Source organism: Hippopotamus amphibius, chromosome 10 (assembly GCF_030028045.1).
Source record: "Hippopotamus amphibius kiboko isolate mHipAmp2 chromosome 10, mHipAmp2.hap2, whole genome shotgun sequence".
Classification (NCBI taxonomy): domain Eukaryota; kingdom Metazoa; phylum Chordata; class Mammalia; order Artiodactyla; family Hippopotamidae; genus Hippopotamus; species Hippopotamus amphibius.
The window spans coordinates 111918194-111936561 of record NC_080195.1 but is presented as its reverse complement, the minus strand read 5'-3'; the positions used below and the strand labels follow the sequence as shown (position 1 = coordinate 111936561).

Genomic DNA, 18368 nt, shown 5'->3' with positions numbered 1-18368 from the left:
TTTCACTAAGGTAGCATAATCTTCAGCACCCCAAAATTACCTTTGATCCCACAACTTCCCTATGATGAAAATGAATAAGTGATAAAAGGAAAAATAAGTTATCCATTATAAATTTTGTTTACTCTTTTATTTTCTCTAAAAGACTTGGTGGGCTTAGTGAACACACACCTTTGATTAAAAGAACCACCAGGAGCAGGAAAGAGTAACAGATTAGAGAAATTCAGCTGGAAAGAGGAAAAAGTTAAAGCAAGATTCAAAGTTGACAAAAGATGTCAGGCAAAGAAACAGAGTCAAGTATACGAAAAACTAGGGAAAGGGCAATGATTGTCGACTCTCTTCCTCTCTCTCTAAATCAAAGACAAGTGACCACAACTGGCCCCAGAATTCCAGAATGTACTTCCAGAAAAGCTATTAGTACTGAAGTGGGTCAGATGGGAAAGTGATAAAATTTGTCTTTAATAGTGTTAATAAGAGAAAAAGGAAGTGAAAGGAAAGGAAAGGTGGAAGGGGGAAGGAAGAAAAGCAGGAAGAAAAAAAGTAGAAAGAGAGTCAATGATGAAGGGAGGAGAAAATAAACACATAACAAAATAACAAACACTAGTCAGCTCAGAATAATTCTAAGCAGAGCACCAGCTGAAGGTGAGTCCACATATGAAAAAAGGAAGGCAGGTAGGGAAGAAGGAAGGGAAGGAGAGAGGTGACAAATAAACAACAAAACACCTATCAGTTCAGAATAATTCCAAGCATAGAGCCAACTGAAAGTCCAGCCTATAATATATGTCCCCATAGGACGTGAACTTCAGAAGCTCCCTTCCAGCCCCCAGTGGACTCCAAATGCTCCTCATCAGAGTCACCTGCACACACACCTTGGACGGAAAGGAAAGCAGACCCATCCCGGTCACTGTTCTGGAGGCTGCATTTAATTTGCCCGGCATCGCTGAGTTGCACATCATGGATTATCATCTCAGAGATGAAGTTATCGCCCTCTTCGTAACTCGCAGAGGTGAAGTGGTCATTGGTGATGATGGATTCCGTGGGCGTGATGCTCAGAACCACCGTGCCTTTCAGAGCCCACATGATGAGCTTCCAGCCCTGTGAGATGGTGCAGTTGAAGCGAGCCTCTGAGCCCTTCAGCACTGTGATATTTTGGGGACCCTCTATGATTTCATTGCCGGATCCACAAGCTAAAAGACAACCAATTTTTCAAGGTGGTGAGGGGGTGACTCTACAGAAGTCAACTGTACAATGTAGCCCTTCTGTGTATCAGTTGTGACCCCTGGGTGACTAACCCATGGCTCAGACTCCATGTCCTACTGGTCCCAACACCAGGTCTCCCAGTAGATCAGGAGCTTCCAGTGGACATGAAGCTCTTCTTTCCATGCCTCTCCCCCCACTCCACAGTCCACGTTACTCCCAGCAGGATTGGGAGTGGAGGGAGCAATGTCCCTCCTCCACCTCCAGAGGGATGTTACCTTAAGTATCTGACCCCAGCCTGTCCAGAGAGCCACCACTAGCCCAGTTCTGCTACTTTAGGCAAGTTTTTCAGCCTCACTATGATGTAAGAATTTTCCTCCCAATGAAGTGGGAAGGACATTTGATTTCCACCTCTGAGGAGATCCCAAGGCTCAAAGGGGGAAGTGGAAATAAGCTTCTCTTTGCATAGAGGGTGCAGGCCCCAGCTTGCCATGATCATGGTCCACTGCATGCCCCTGCATCCTTCAAATGGAACTGTCACTGAGGCTACACCCCTCTTTCTAAGGAAGAGAAGAGACATGTGGGGGACACAGAGAGGAAAAACACAAAGAAAGATGTAGAAGGGTGGGATCCCTCAATGAGAACCCTGAGGGATGTAAAGGATGCAGGAGGGTGGGATCCCTCATTGAGAACACTGGGGGATGTAAAGGATGCAGGAGGGTGTGATCCCTCAATGAGAACACTGGGTGGATGCACTTGGAAGCTTCATACAGAGGCTCACAGTATCTAGTGTGGGGTTTAAAACACCAACAGGTGAGCAGGCATAAGACTGTGGAAGCCAGTGTGAGTCCTGGCTCACTGGACAAGTTATCACACTTCTCCTCGACCACTCCCCTCACTGCAAAACAAGGACACTTGTACTGAAACCCAGCAGGATGTTGCAGGGCCTTCCTGAGGACAGACCCTCCTCTCCCCCATCCTCCCTGCCTCTAGTTTGCAGAGAAGCTTTAGCCTTCTAGGCTTTCTCTGAGTTCCAAAGAGCAAATTTAATCAGAGAAGTGAGAAAACACAGAAACAAAGGAAAACAGTCAAACAAGACAAAATAATAATAGTTTAGCCATAAAACAAAGTCAAGAATCCTTAGCTCCTCTTCCAGGGCTATAGATAATATTCTGAGCCATGTCTTTTGAGCTGTTTTGCAGATACCAAAACCCCCACCAGGTGGAAGAAGTTAACTGCATGCTGACCACAAGTACTAGACCCCAGACCAGTTGGAACAGGAAGCCGGATGATGTTAACTCCTGAAGTACCACCCTGTTATCTCACCACCAACCAACCAGAAGAATGTCCGTGATCCGATCATGGACCCCATGATCCCCTCCCTCACGCTGCCTTTTCAAACCCTTCCCTGAAAGCCATCAGGGAGTTTGGGTCTTTTGAACATTAGCTGCCTGTTCTCCTTGTTTGGTGCATGGAATAAACGCTGCTCTTTCCTTCACCACAACCCAGTGTCAGTAAACTGGCTTGGCTGTGTGTTGGGAGAGCAGACCCAAGGTTGGTTAAAAGTACCACAGCAACTAGTTTTAAGAACCAAATGAGAAAACCCATGTAAAACCCTTAACATGACCCTCAAGCACTCAGAAAGCAGTCACTATAATGTGACTTGCAAGACAAACCAAGAAAATCACAGATAAAAGTAAAATTGTTTCCCTCTGACTTTTCACAACTTTCTACCTTTCGCTCACCCAATGCACTCTGACACTGGTTTTAACTGGAATGACACTCCTAACTGGCCTTCCCCATGGAGGGAATCAAGACCTCTCCAGTTCACAGGAACTCGATCAGAATCACTCAAGATGGCGGGTGTTCTGCTCCTGAAGAACTCAAGAACTCTTTCGGTCATTTAGGACTGATTTTCCCTTCACCCCAGAAAAACGAATTGGTGGCCAGAGTTTTCCTAGGCTGTCTCATGTTTGTAATAATAACTCAAAGCATAGCAATTGATAGTCTCCAAGATTTCTCATCTTTTACCTCTTATGTTTTAATGCTGAAGAAGTCAAGACCAGCAACATCTCAGGATCTGTGATCACAGCTGCGGGGTGGGGATCCAAACTCAGCCCTTTCCACTCTGAATTTTCCCTCTTTCCTACGCTTTCCCCTCTGATCTCACTCACAGTTTATAGCAAAAAAGAGCCCCTGGCAGCCCACATCCTTGGGGTCTTCTCAGCCATGCCTGCCACCATCAGTAAGATTACATGTTTCCATCACCTTCCAGAGCTGTATGAGCCCTGCGCTTCCACCAGGCAGCCCCCACCCACATTGGCTGCCCCCAAATAACTTCAGCCACCCTTTCCTTCCAATTTGATAGGGTCAAGCTGTGAGGCAGGTTCTAAAAGAAACTCAATACTGCCCAAAAGATTTCTGGGAAGGAACCTCCCTGCCAGACACACATTAACACAATGACACTCACCTGAGAACCCAGAATGCACTGCAGGGATGAGGCCCACTGCAGGGCCAGGTCAGTGGGAGAGAATGGGGTGCACAGACAGGGGCCCTGAGACCCTCAGGACTGGGCCAAGGAGGGAACCCCAAGCTCCAAAGAGGCAGAAGTGAGGGAAGGTCAGAATTAACTAGGACTAATCCCGTTTGGGGGTAAACATGATCACTATTCTTTGTTTTGCCTCCGGGCATGATAGAAAGAGAAGGTTGAACCTTAAATAACCACTCAAATTGGGTATTCTCCCTTATCCCTGGGCACATCTCTCTGATCCAAGGATCCTTGTGATTGGGGTTTTTTACAACAGGAGAAAAACCTGAGGAAGGGAAGTCAGAAATGATTCCCCAGGGAAGCCACAGCTGCTGTGCCAACCTGGCTCTTTCCACAAGTTCTGACATACCTTAAAAAGATGCTCAAGGATTTCCCTCATGGCACAGTGGTTAAGAATTCACCTGCCAATGCAGGGGACACGGGCTTCATCCCTGGTCCAGGAAGATCCCACATGCCTTGGAGCAACTAAGCCAGTGCACCACCACTACTGAGCCTGTACTCTGGAGCCTGCAAGCCACAAATACTGAAGTCTGTGAGCCTAGAGCCCATGCTCCACAGTAAGAGAAGCCACCTCACTGAGAAGCCTGCACACCACAATGAAGAGTAGCCCCCACTTACTGCAAGTAGAGAAAGCCTGCACAGCAACAAAGACCCAATGCAGCCATCAATCAATCAATCAATCAATCAATCAATCGCAAAAGAAAAGGAATAGCCAAATCTACACCCCAAGGGAAAAAAAGACAAGCCATGCCCTCATACTTCACACTGTGATAACAACATCCTTCCGCACTCAGACGTGTGTCCATGGGAGTGGATTGGACACAGCCTGTGGGGCTGGGTGCTGGGAGTGCAGGGATGGTGAGACCCAGGTTTGTCCTGCCAGCAGCTCAGTCTAGGCTGCTCCAACAGGAAAGCAAAGCATCTGAAACCCTGATTCCATCACTGCCTGATACCGGCTAGGTTATTCACCCCAAAACACTGTTTGCTTCAAGCTAGTCTTTCAGTTCCTTGTGGACTGAACATGGGACCAAGGATGCACCCTTTACAGACCTTATTGTGCAGCTGGGGAGGTCAGAGGAAGGAGGGAACTGGGCCAAATGGAAACTCTTCCACTTTGAACTTGGCCTTTAAACAAGCGCACCAAATCTTATCACTAAACTCCTCCAACATCATTGCCTGCTATCTTTGCTACCACCACGAGTAAACTTTCCTCCAGCTCTGCCTCGTGACTCAGAAGCTCTATTTCTGGTAACACGAGGCCCTGGAATCTCATTGCTCCCTTACCTGCACCCTATCAGCTGTGCTGTGTGTAACCTGCCCCACACAAGACAAATATGAGAAAATTGTAAATAAGACCTTTCATCAAACAGTCCCCCACCTTAACACCAAACCTTGCTTTCCCCTTTGCTCCTCCTTTCACGTTGTAGAGGAAAAGGCCAAACCAGGGGCAGAGCCAGGGGAGTGATCAGTGTCCCCACACCCGCCTCGGCCACCAGCTACGGAGTTCACCCAACACCAGGTTCTCCCTTGTAGGAGCTGATCCACTTGCAAGATGCTTATTCATGCCAACAGCCTCCAACTCCAAATCCAGGGCTACAGCCCTGCCCCCCCACCCCCCACTTTCCTCCCGCCTTGCAAACTCTGCTCCACCAGGCGTCTCCATGTAAATGACTGGCTGCCGCCAGGATTGAGAAGCTCCTCTTCTACTCATTGTGTCCTGACATCTGCAAAACTGAAATCACCCACAGAGTAGCACGTGACCCAGCTGCCTGGCCCCTCCCAGTCCTCCACGGACAGACCCTGAGCATAAGGACCATTCTTCTACCACGGCTTCTTCTCGGCTCCCTGGAGTAGCAGCCAGGTGTCTCCCTGGCGTGGGGAGCACAGAGGTCTGCCCCAACTAACACCTCCACTCTCCCGCTCCCCTCTTCTCCAGCTTCCCCCCTGCACCTGTACACCCCTCCCCTGCTCCCATCTCTTATTTAACACTGGAAATGAATAGAAAGGCAGACACCTTTCCGATGGTGATGACCTCTCAAGGAGAAAATGCCTCCCACAGAGGATCTCCTTCCTCCTTCCCCAGAAGAGGAGAAGAGGAAACACAAGAAGAAGTGCCTCGTGCAGGGCCCCAATTCCTATTTCATGGATGTGAAATGCCCAGGATGCTATAAAATCACCACCGTATTTAGCCATGCACAAACAGTAGCTTCGTGTGTTGGTTGCTCTACTGTCCTCTGCCAGCCTACAGGAGGAAAAGCGAGGCTTACAGAAGGATGCTCCTTCAGACAGAAGCAGCACTAAAAGCCCCTGGAATCAAGATGAATGGAAAACCATCCCAATAAATACATTATGGATTTAAAAAAAAGAAAGAATAAAGAAATGCAGACAAAAGCATAAAGGAGAAAGGGAGATGAAGCAGAGGGCGGTAGAAGGGAAATGCCCAGGTGAGGCAGCTCCGAAGGAGAAAATGGGAGTCAGAACACATCGGGGGTTGAGAACATCAAAAGGAACTGACAAGTGAGGGAGGGGGCCCCGAGGTGTATCTGAGCTGCCCGGCGGGTCCCACTGACAATGGCAGGAGGTGCCAGCATCACTGCTGTGCTGCCACCATAACCTAAGACTGCTCTCCACCTGGCAGCCAGACGGATATTCTCAGCATGCCAATGTAACCAGGTAGGTACCCTTCCCTACCTCCCACCTCCACACCCATATTTGTGTAAAATATTTCCATCCTGTAGGATACGGACCAGATCATTCTTAACACTATCACACCTTAAGACCCTACTTAGCACATCAGCGTCCTCTCCAACTTCATTTTGCCCCAAACTCCACCCTCTGGCCACCAGATCATCTTTAATTTATCGAACTAACCAAGCCTTTCTGGCCCCAGGGCCTTTGCACAGGCAGTGACCACATGGAAATCGAGTCTCCCTTACTCCTCAGCTCCCAGCCAAGTCATCTCCTCCTCAGGAAGCCTTCCCAGACCACCCTATGCAGGTCAAATTATCCACAACAGGCTTTTGAACCAGTGAAGTCATTGTCACAGTGGTGACTTTGTATTGGTTTTTCTATCAATTGATGTCTAAGCACTTCATCAGCAGAGGCCACGCCTGGTTTTGCACATCAAGGTGCCTGCAACTGAATGGCACATAAGAGGCCCCCCCGTGAATATTCACCAAGTGAACAAATTGGTTGGTTTAGTTCTACACAACCCATCACACTAGGGGCAAGGTGGAGAGGGGAGGGTTGGCAGGAGCCCGTTGGGTGCAGGTGGAAGTTGCCCTCAGCTATTCAAAGCCAAGTCTACAAATGGAGGTGTCTCTACCCAACACTTTCCAAGATGAAGCATCCTAGGGGTTCAGGCTTTTGCGATGGACCCCAACCCCCAGGGGCTCTAGAATTAGCCCATAATCCTCTTCTCTCCTGGAATAGCCATCTCCAGGCCTCAACCCAAGCCATCCCTGCCTTCAAAACAGTATGTCAGGAAAAACTGCTCAGAAAAATTGTAGACGCAGAGTTCATCAGTTTCCCGCTAAGGCACTGGAAGAGGTTTTTGCCACCGTGGCTGAGACAGCCATATCCCTAAACTGTGTGCTGAGCCAGGTTTGCTAATTCCACGAGTCCCTAAGCTCTACACGAGCAGCAAAAATGTCTTCCTCTCCAACCTGCAAACAAATGCATATCAAGCACCTACTAAACACTTAGCACCGTGTTCTACAAGGCAGGGGCTTCAAAACATCTTTGCCCTAAATACATGTTAACACCGCAGCCTGGTTCCCTTGGCTTAATGTGTGAACACACCCAAAACCAAAATTTATATAACAGTCCTGACTGTACATCACACACTCTGATTGATCGTCCCTGTATCATTTTATTCCATTTTATTTTTTCAACACTGTCATGAACAGAGTTTTTAAAAAAAAGCCATTATCTAGCCATCTGAAATAGAGTTTATAGGAATGTATAGTACAAAGCAAGCAAAACTTGTCTATGCGGCTAGAAGTCAGAATAACAGTCACTTGAGGGGAGGGGAGGGGCTCAGGACGCATTTGGGACGTGTTCTTGGGCTCGTTGTCGATACACAAAGGTGCTCAGTTTGTACAATTTCCTCAAGCTGTGACTTTATGACTTGTGCACGTTTCTGTATGTATATTATTCTTCAATACAGGCCTTAAAATCCCTGCAGTAAGAACACCCAGAGGAGTTTAAAATCTAGCTAGGAAAACAAGACAGACACACCGGAAGCAGTGAAATCAAGACAAGACATAGTCAGAAGAAAGCTGCGGCACAAACTCCGGTTACCCTAGCCACCCTGGGGTCCCCACGCACCATCTCCTGCAACACAGAGTCTGATCAGGAGACCCTGGCCTGGGACAACCTGGAGTCCATTCCGACTGATACTCTGGGAAAGTTCTGGGGTGAGGAGGAGCTGTCGGGAGGACTGGGAGGTCTCACAGGCAATGGTCCCTCACTCTGTCAATAATGGGAACTGAGATTATCACCCTGAAAACAGCAAGGTCAGGAAGGTTTCGGGGAGGAGGTGCCGCCCGAGTCCAGTCTTCCTTGAAGACCAAGTAGAAACGGAAGAGGAGAAGATCCAGGCAGGGGAATGGGATGTTTCAACAAGAGCAATGACTTTGGGAAGGTACCCAAGCAAGGACCCCGATAAGGAGGACTGGTGGGCTCACATGCACCTGAAGGACCCTTCTGGAGTGGAACCGACACAGCAGGAAATGGACCCCCCAAGGAGGTGGGGGTGGGAAGAGCCTAAGGAAGAATCTTCTGGCAGCCACACGCCCTGGGGGCCTCCTCCGGGTCCCTTCCACCCACTGCAGGTGGATGCCCGGGAACATTCCAGCAAGCCTACCTGCCAGCCCAGCCAGGACGACCAGTGTGGCCAGGACGCTTTGGCATCTGCCCTCCATCTCGCATGTTCCTCCTCACCTGGGAAAGCAAAGCAGGCAGGTCAGAGTCTGTCTCCTTTCAGAGGCGCACGGGGAGCCTCCCAGCTTGTGACTGTCCCTGGAGGGATGAGTGAGCCCTTATCAGCCTGGCCAGTGGCACCAGCCTCATCTGGGAACTTGTTAGAAAAGCAAATTCTTGGTTCCACCCCAAACCTGCTGGATTAGAAACTCTGGGGGAGAGCCCAGAAATCCACCTAAACTTAAATATCGTATCGATTCTGGTCACTGTATTAAATGATCTTGTTCCCAAGTCATGGGAAGCACATGCTATATGAGGACCATGGAATCACTGACCAAGGGGTGGGAGTGTGGGCTTACTGCTACTCACTTCAATCAGGATGCTTTAATCATTGAGGGAAAAAAATCCTACTCACGCAATTTACATTAGCAAAAGGGAAACCAGACAGCAAAATGAAGGACTAGATCATAAGCTTCTTAGAAGGTGGTAAGAGGTATGGAGACAAATGGAAGAGGGGAGTGTGTGGGAGGGGATGTGTGTGAGGTGGGCTGGCTGGTGCTTCAGATGCAGAGGCCAGAGAAAGACTCCCAGGAAGGTGCCCTGTGAACAGGGAAGGCGGTGAGGTGACAGGCACACGGGTATGTGCAGAAGAGCTTCCCAGGCAGAACAGCAGGTGCAACGGCCCTGGGGTGGGACACTGCCCAGCATGGTTGTTTGAGGAACCACAGAGAGGGCTCTGGGGCTGGGGCAGAGTGAGGGGTGAGTGGACGGGGAGAGGTCAGGGCAGACAGAGCAAGGCCTTCCTGGCCCCTTGGCAGCACTCAGGGACCCTGTCATGTACATCTCTCGGCCCTTCCTTTGTTCTTTGATAACCCTCTTGCTCACTCTCCATCCCTGCATTTTTTACTTTTCTTTTTTCCTTCTCCTTGGGACAGGCCTACGCAAGGCGCTCACCAGCACTGCTTAGAGCACTTAAATTAAACCACACACTGAACGTATCAAGAATTGTCTACAAAAACACCGGCTCCTCAGCCCCAGGAAAGGGTCTCTTTTGGTTTTGGCATCCCCACAGATTTCACAGCTCTGCTGGGGGAATCCACCCCATTCCTCCAAATCGTGGGGCAGCGGGTTCCAACAGCGACCCCGTGGGGGGTTCTGTGCTGTGAGCTGCCACACGCACCTGGGCTCCGTCTCTTCTTCTCTTACAGAACATAGGAGGCGGACCCCACAGCAACCCACAAGCCAAAACACAAGAACCAAGAGAGACACAGGTAAGAACCTCCTCGCCTCTGCCCTCAGAAGGCACCTCACACAAGCTGCTAAATCAAACAGAGTGGGGGTGTGAAGGATTGGGGATGCCCGGGCCCGTGACCCCCACTTTACATGTAAGCCTATCACTGGGTGCTCACAGCTTGCAAGAAGGAACATGGGGTTTCCACCTGTTTGTTTTCTGATATCTTTGGAAAGTGAAATTCAGCCTGTGTAGTGAACCATAACTGCTCGTGTGTGTAATGTAAGGGTCACAGCATCTGTGCTGCAGGACCTTCCCACCGAGCAGCTCAGCCACTGACACCCTCTAAAAACAGACTCAGCAAATCCCTACAAATAGGCCTCACTACCAAGCTGTCCAGCAGCTGAACACAAACCAAACTGAAATCACAGCCTTCCCAGACCGATCCAAGATCCTAAATTACCTAGCGCCAAATAAATTATTTACTCATTTTCAGGTTCAACAAACACAGGTAGACAAGCCAATTGCTCTATGAGTCACCTAGAATCTAGGCCCGAGCAGAAGGTGGATAAGAGATTGAGCCACCAAGTTACAAAAGTCACACATTTTACCAAAAGCAATAAATGTCAAGTGTCATTGAAACTGCAGCACGAGCTTAAGGTCCACTAGGAAAGAGGTCTAGTCACTGATTGTCAAGGTCAGCCAGGCTGCAGGCTAGGACCAGATTACTTAATTCGCTTATTCTCCTTAAGACAGAGCTAGTCTATTTCTAAGAGCCCAGCAGAACCCTCAGGGCGGAGGTGTAGGAAAACCTGAGAGCTACAGGAACTCAGGCGTGAATCTTGAGGGGACGGTATTTTTCAAAGGGTGTGTACAGGAAGGCACTGTCATCAAGTTGATTTCAAGTTGTAACTGAATGCAGGTCGCTTTAATTAAAAGAAGGCTCTGCCAGGTGATTTGCAAGTTCATCTCTCTGTGGAATAGTCTGAGATTTCACTTCTCATTCATTTTGTTATAGAACACTTGGATTACCTACTTATGGTTGAAAAACTGCAAAGCGTTTTAAAAATCTTAAATCTTATTAAATTGCATCGAAAGAGAAATAGAGTTACAGATGTAGAAAACAAACTCATGGTTATCAGGGGGAAACGAGGGGGCGGGATAAATTGGGAGATTGGGATTGACATATACACACTACTATATGTAAAATAGGTAACTAATAAGGACCTGCTGTATAGCACAGGAAACTCTACTCAATACTCTCTAATGGGACTTCCCTGGTGGCGCAGTGGTTAAGAATCCACCTGCCAATGCAGGGGACATGGGTTCCATCTCTGGTCCGGGAAGATCCCACATACTGCAGAGCAATGAAGCCCGTGGGCCACAACTACTGAGCCCATGTGCCACAATTACTGAAGCCTGTGTGCCTAGAGCCTGTGCTCTGCAACAAGAGAAGCCACCATACTGAGAAGCCCACGCATGGCAAGGAAGAGTAGCCCCTACACACCACAACTAGAGAAAGCCCGCACACAGCAACAAAGACCCAAAGCAGCCAATAAGTAAATAAATAAATCTAAAAAAAAAAAAAATACTCTGTAATGGCCTATATGGGAAAAGAATCTATCAAAGAGTGGATATATGTATATGTATAACAGATCACTTTGCTATACACCTGAAACTAACATATCATTGAAAATCAGGTATACTCAAATAAAAAAAATATTTAATTGCATCAAGACAGGATTTAAATGCCAACCACTTCCTACTGCCCAGAGAAGGCAGAAACACTCAGGAGACCCGTCTGCACCCACCAAGCTTGTCACCTCAGGAAGAAAATTGCTGAATGTGATCATCTCTCTTATTTACTTCCACACACAAACCCTATGTCTGGATTCTTGGAAATAGCTTGAAATCATAAAAACCAGAGGCTGCAGACATCCTGTTTCTAGGCATCAGCATGAACCCTAAACCCCAAAACAAGGAGGACAGGTGGGAATTTAAACGCACGCAAGGGGCTCTCTGCAAACCTCTCTGTGCACATACAGAAGCCCCAGGGCCCCTCCTCCACCCCAGTACCCCAGCCCCCAGCGCCCCTGCATTCGGAGGTGCCTTGGCGCTGCCGACCAGACGTGGGGAGTCTTAGAACTTCCAGAGACTTAGAGCAATTTCCTCTCCATCAGGCCTCTCATTGGGGAAGAATAAACAGCATTTAAAATCTGTCCAATGAATAACAGGGGTGCCGGGAATTTTCCAGCCTTTGAATCCGGACCTTCCAAATTCCAGCCGCGACTCGCCTTTCAACGCATCCCGAGAGCAGCTCCCAGTGAAGCTTGGTGATAAATCGTCTCAAATTCCTAAACTCGCAGAGCAGCGCGATCTTTTAATTTTTAACTCTGTGGAATTTGGCAAACAGATGTGTGTTCGATCGTCCAGCACTTTCCCTCCCGAGACCAGCGAGCGGCCTGCCCGCCCGGGACTGAGCACCGGGTCCCCAGGAGGAAGCGGGTACGTGCGCGGAGTCTAAGGCCCACGCGGTGTCTCACCTGTGGCAGGTGGATCTGCCCCTCGGGGCTCAGCGAAAGTTCCGCAAAGGCCTCTCTCCTGCCCCCGAGCTCTCCCCACACAAACGCAGGAACAAATCTGTAGGCCACGATCCGGACAGCGCTCACCTGTTGCCAGGAAGCGGCTCACGTCACACGCCGGGCTGTGCACGCAGAGGTGGCCTCCCTGCCTCGGGCAAGGAGCCACAGACTCCCCGTTACTCACCAGCCAGCTCCGAGGTCCGGCCGCGCTGACAACGCCCTGCCTCAGGGCCGAGGCTGCCCTTGCACTTGGCCTCCACCCCGCGTCCCTGCCCCGAGCCTTTCTCATGTGCCAGCGGAGGCCAGCGGGAGGCCGGCGGCCCCTTCCTACCCGTGGACTTGGAGGTGGAGGTGGCCGACAGCCGGCTGACCTTGCTCCCTGGGCTCTGGCACAGGCCCGGGGCTGGCCAAGCCGGTTCCTTCTCCCAGCCAGGCTCCTCCACAAGAACAGGTTCTTTTGTGAAAGGAAAAAAAAAAAAAAAAAAAAAGTCCTGAGGGTGAAGTCCTCTGGAATGCGGCCAGCTTTAGAAGTCAAGTCCAGGTTCCTGTGGAGTTCGCGGGAGAACTGCTAAGAGGTTTTCTGCAGATGTTCGGACCCCACTGCCAGCCCCTCAGAAGTGAACAAAGGAACTTGGCTTTTCGGAGCATTGAGAATTCCTGGAAAAGACCATCCCCCCAATCGTGAAGTGGCATTGTACTGAACTGTCTGCTCTCTTAGCGTTCTTTCTGAGTATCTGGCTGGTCTCCCCATCACGTTCTAATCCTGTCTTGGGACTCAAGGTCAAGGGCGTCTGCACAGCATAGGTGCCAACACAAGGTGTGGATCCTATACTTAGAGTAAGACCCTGAAGTAAATAAATGGGGGAAATGCTGTGTCTTCCAGCTGAAGGGGCTCAGAACATGCCACCCCAAGATATGCCACTTTGGTGTAAAGATTATTTTAACTGAAGACATTTGAGATTCAACAGATGCAAAATAAAAAAAAAAAAAAAAAAAAGGAGAGAAAGTAAAAGGGGAAAAAGCCTTCTCAGAGCTGCCCTTTTCTGACTAAAACCAGCAATCTTGGGAAATAAGGCTGCCATAAATTCCTCTCCAGGGTGGATCTATGCCCAGAAGGGAGAACACAAATAAGACCAACTCCAAACCCCTTCTCCAGGGGAGCTTATGAGTCTGAGGAGGAAAGAAAGACCACTCATACCTGCATAGACAGATATCACCACAAATTTCTTAACTCCCAGCTGTCCTGAAGAAACGTAGTTATTTTCCTCATAAGATACTTTTTCTTGCCCCCCTCTGTTTCTCCTGCTAAATGAGCTATGTAAGCCTTTTTTTTTGTTAAGGTCTTTATTGGAATATATTTGCTTTACACTGTTGTGCCAGTTTTTGCTGTACACCAAAGTGAATCAGCTGTATTTATCCATATATCCCCATATCCCCTCCCTCCTGTGACTTCCTCCCACACTCCCTATCCTGGCCCTCTAGGTCATCACCCATCATCAAGTTGATCTCCCTGTGTTATGCAGCAACTTCCCACTAGCTATCTGTTTTACAGTTGGTCGTGTATATATGTCAATGCTATTCTCTCACTTCGTCTCAGCTTCCCCTTTGCCCGCCCCCCCCAACCCCGTGTCCTCAAGTCCATTCTCTACTTCTGCATCTTTATTCTTGCCCTGCCAGTGGGTTCATGAGTACCATTTTTTTAGATTCCATATACATGAGTTAGCATATGGTATTTGTTTTTCTCTTTCTGGCTTACTTCACTCTGTATGACAGACTCTAGGTCTATCCACCTCATTACAAATAACTCAATTTCATTCTTTTCTATGGCTGAGTAATATTCCACTACATATATGTGCCACATCTTCTTTATCCATTCATCTGTTGATGGGCATTTAGGCTGCTACCATGTCCTGGCTATTGTAAATAGTGCTGCATGTAAGTCTTTAACCATTCAATGAGCCAGTTACTTCCTTTGTTGGCTCCCAAATGCACACAAAATAAGCCTTTTCTCCTGTCAATCTGTCTTTTGTCAGTTTAATTCACAGGCCTCAGTGAACAAACATAAGAGGGTAGAGGAAAAGGGTTCCTTCCCTCCTTACCAGGCTCTGGTGCTAGGAGCTAGTCAGGAAAATGGTGAATAAGCAGGTAGATTTGGAGAATCAATATGTTTGTCAAATAATCTCACAAATATACACAGAGTTGTAGCATCTTACTTAGGAGATATGTCCCTAAAGGCCTGACATAATTCAAAACTCAAATAACTCCAGGGCAGTGAGCCGCAGGAATAAAAATCGAAGGCCAGCGTAGCTCATTTTTGCCCTAATGTGCTTTTTTATTTTCTTGGCTTCATTCCTTCCTGACATTTTGAATATCAGTCACCAGGAGAACTGGCCTTCAGAGCACAGTATCAACCAAGATTTCCACCCCTACCATCAGCCTCAGCACTACTACTGGAGAATATCAGTAGCGCTTCTAGAAAAATTTAAGGTATAATAACAAAGAGTGTGTATGGAAGGGGGAAAAAACCTTTTCTCTACCCTCCTCGGTCTGTGGCTGGGACTCTGGAAATTAAAGTGACAAAGACAGATTAATAAGAGAAAAACAAGAGACTAACAAGAATTTACTAACACATGCAGCACACACATATGCAGAAGAAACTCAGCGCCAGGTAACTCGAAGGGGTGGTTAGGACTTGGGCTTATCAAGTGTCTAACAAGAAAATATATTCATAGAGAAGCGACAAGAAAAGGAAAAGGAGTGGAGGCTTCTGGGGTGGCAAATTGTGGGAAGGTGGGTCCATGGGTGAGACTAACAGAAGGTAAGTATTTGCCGAGACCAGCTCGGCGACTCGAGGTGAGTGACGGGTGCCGCAAGCTTGAAGAAGACACAGACACAGACTGAAGAGAAAAGTGGGACCGGGGGGCTCAAGACCTCTCGGATCAAGAGCCCCGCTGACTCATCCCAGGCTGCTTTTATTGAGTTCGTGGGCTAACATTCTCAGGTTACACTCATAAACAATCAAAGGCCTCACATGACTGAGGCAATTATCTTTGTTTACTTCCTGGGTCTGAGTTGAGCAGGTGTGGATTTGAGCTGGGGGTGGAGAGCAAAACAGCCCTGGGGGCAGGAGACCTCTCTCAAAAGGATTAAGGGTCTGTGCCCCATCTGTGTTGGCCCCTTTGCGACTGTGCCTGTCTTAGGTTGTTCCTCCCTTGAGGAATCTTACCCCTCTCTGGCTAACCAGTCATCCTCCAGGGCCAAACAGGGTGATATAAGGAAGGCTCTATGCACCACCCCTGTTGGCCCCTCTGCGGCTGTGCCTGTCTTAGGTTGTTCCTCCTCTGAGGAATCTTACCCGTCTTTGGCTAACCAGCCATCCTTCGGGACCAAACAGGGTGATATTAGTCTCCACGCCCCGCACCCTCAGCTCCTCCACTGCTCAAGCAGGACATTCTGAATCCCATCGCTCGGCCCACATACTTCAACACTTTCAATGCTTCAAAAAGGTTCCAGAATGTCTTCCCACAAGTATTGTCTTGATAAGGTTTGTTGCGAGATTCTGATAAGTTTCCAGTGATTAAGATCCCTTTGCCCTTCCTGGTACAAAAGAGGGGAGCGTGGGGAGTTTGTTTGGTGTCTGCTGTTTCTCAATTATCTTCAGCTTAAAAGCATCTGTATGCCAAAGTGGCACATTTTAGGGTGGCACGTTCGGTCCCCCACCCCCCCATCCCTCGCCAAGTGCCGTAACTACTATGCGTGCGTAATGACAGTAGCCACTGTCAGAAGCGCAGGGTCCTCTTCGGCCGACCCCAGGGTTCTCCTGTCCACCAGTTACCGAGAGGTTCCCCCAGGCTGAGAGTGGAAACACTACTGACAAGTCACTGGAAATCAGCTCAAACGGTGCAGTCCTGAGGGACTTTTTTTTTTTTTTAATTTAGGAGATTTGCATTATTTCAAAGTTTGAGCATAAAGAGAGATTTTTACTAATATTTTTAGCCTGTGCTATTTTAAAATCACAAAGTTCAAATTTACATAAAACATATTCACACTGTAGTTCCAGTTGCGGTGAAATTTCTGAAGGAAGCTTTGATGAAGGTTGGGGTGGGGAGGGAGGTTCCCTGAGGACACTGGGTTTGAGCTCTGATGAAAGTAGGGGTGGGGGTGGGCGGGCAGGTGGAGGGCGCGGAGGACCACTCCTGGGGCAGAGGGAACAATGTGCATCTGGGCAGCATGATGGGTGGCGGGAGGCCTGGTACCCTGAGGACATTAAAGAAGCTTGTGGCACCTGAATGTAATTAGATGGGGGCTCAGAGGGGCCACAGATGAGCCCAGAGGGGAAGAGGGTCCAGACCAGGGGTTCAGACAAGAGGTTGGTCTTGATCTTCTAAAGTAGAAAGAAACGTCAGGAAAAGTGGTGAAAACTTTGCAAAGGGCAAAGAAGATTCTGGGGTCATCTGATTTAATAGAACCTGAGCTGCCTTTGAGCTATTGAAAACTTTAAGTTTGTGATGGTTAAGTTTGTGCGTCAAGTTGATGGGCCACGGAGCACCCAGATGGCTGGGTAAACGTTACCCCTGGGTGTGTCTGTGAAGGCATCTCCGGAAGATGTTGGCATTTGAATCAGTAGACTGAGTAAACAGGTTCCTCCCCAGTGTGGGTGGGCCTCATCTAATCTACTGAGTGTCTGAATAGAACAGAAAGTGGAGGAAGGGTGAATTTCCTCTCAGCGTGAGTGTTCAGCTGGGACATTGGTCTTCTCCTGCGTTCGGACACTGGCGCTCCTGGTTCTCAGATCTTTGGACTCAGACTGGAACTTAGGCCACCAGTCCTTGAGTTCTCAGGGCTTCAGGCTTGGACTGAACTAGACCACCAGCTCTCCTGGGCCTCCACCCAGCAGACAGCCGATCACGGGATTCTTCAGCTTCCATAATCACATGAGCCGATTTCTCATAATAAACAAACAAACAAACAAACAAACAAACTTACTGTTACTGTCTCTGTAGAACACTGACCAATACAAAGTTGTAAAAAACTGATAGCAATATAAATGGTTCTAATATGTAGAAATGCAAATGAACTTCGGTGAAGATGCAATTGATTTTTGCCCTGCACGTACTGACAATTTTTGGATTTATTTGTAAATTTTTTTTAAAGAAAACACTTTGCTTTTTTCTGTTTTATTTATTCATTTATTTATTTATTTATTATAAATTTATATATTCTTATGAAATAATTTTGAGTGGCTGAAAAGTGTATGTTTATGGATGTACCATCAGTGAGTTTACTGATTATTATTCAACATTAGGCTGTATCTGTATTTTAACTGTTAGAAATCATTTACTTGAACAACCATATGTACTTTCATGTATTACATAGTAGAATATGCTGATGTCTATACACTTTTATATCATTTTAAATTTAACACTATATTATAAGCATCGTTCTCTATCACTAAAAACCATTCATGAGCATTGCTTTAATGGTTTATAATAATATGCTATATTATGACATATAATATCATTATAAGTATATCATAATAACTGTGAGAATACCCAAGCCCTTAAACATTGTGTTGTTTCCAGATTTTCAACATTGCAAGTGATACTGAGATGAATGTATTTATGTATGTAGAGGGTTGGGGGGTTTTTTCCTTTTATTTTGCGTTCGGTACCACATCTCACATTAGGCTCTTTTAATTAGAATCATGTCAAAACTTCATTCGCTTTAAAATTAAGAGTTAAATTTGACTCCAGAACTTTGCCAGTTGACAATCCCCATGAAGTGGCTGAAGTGAGTTATTTCACCACACCCTCAGCAGCATTGAAGGTGATCATTTCCATGAGTGTGGTTAACTGGGCACAAAGTTAGTAAATCCCTCTGTAAGTAGGAA

At 47.7% G+C, this 18368-nt stretch overlaps 2 protein-coding genes across 2 annotated transcripts in view; one reads left to right on the top strand and one right to left on the bottom strand.

The window, feature by feature from the left end:
* Positions 1 to 12677, bottom strand: part of IGSF5 (immunoglobulin superfamily member 5) — a 45510-nt gene extending 32833 nt beyond the window's left edge. The window contains exons 1-3 of the mRNA XM_057697064.1: positions 12663 to 12677; positions 8610 to 8686; positions 867 to 1184 (exon numbers count right to left, since the gene is read on the bottom strand). Coding sequence (XP_057553047.1) covers positions 867 to 1184; positions 8610 to 8667 — 376 coding nt within the window. The 5' untranslated portion in view covers positions 8668 to 8686; positions 12663 to 12677. The remainder of the gene's footprint in view (positions 1 to 866; positions 1185 to 8609; positions 8687 to 12662) is intronic.
* On the top strand, positions 5789 to 6054 carry LOC130830108 (40S ribosomal protein S27-like). The gene has a single exon (XM_057697065.1). It carries the CDS (start codon positions 5789 to 5791, stop codon positions 6041 to 6043), a length of 255 nt encoding a protein of 84 aa, XP_057553048.1. The 3' UTR covers positions 6044 to 6054.
* Positions 12678 to 18368: the final 5691 nt, after the last annotated feature.

Coding starts and splice junctions, on each gene's coding strand:
- LOC130830108 (XM_057697065.1), top strand. CDS start 5,789: ATGCCTCCCACAGAGGATCTCCTTCCTCCTTCCCCAGAAGAGGAGAAG.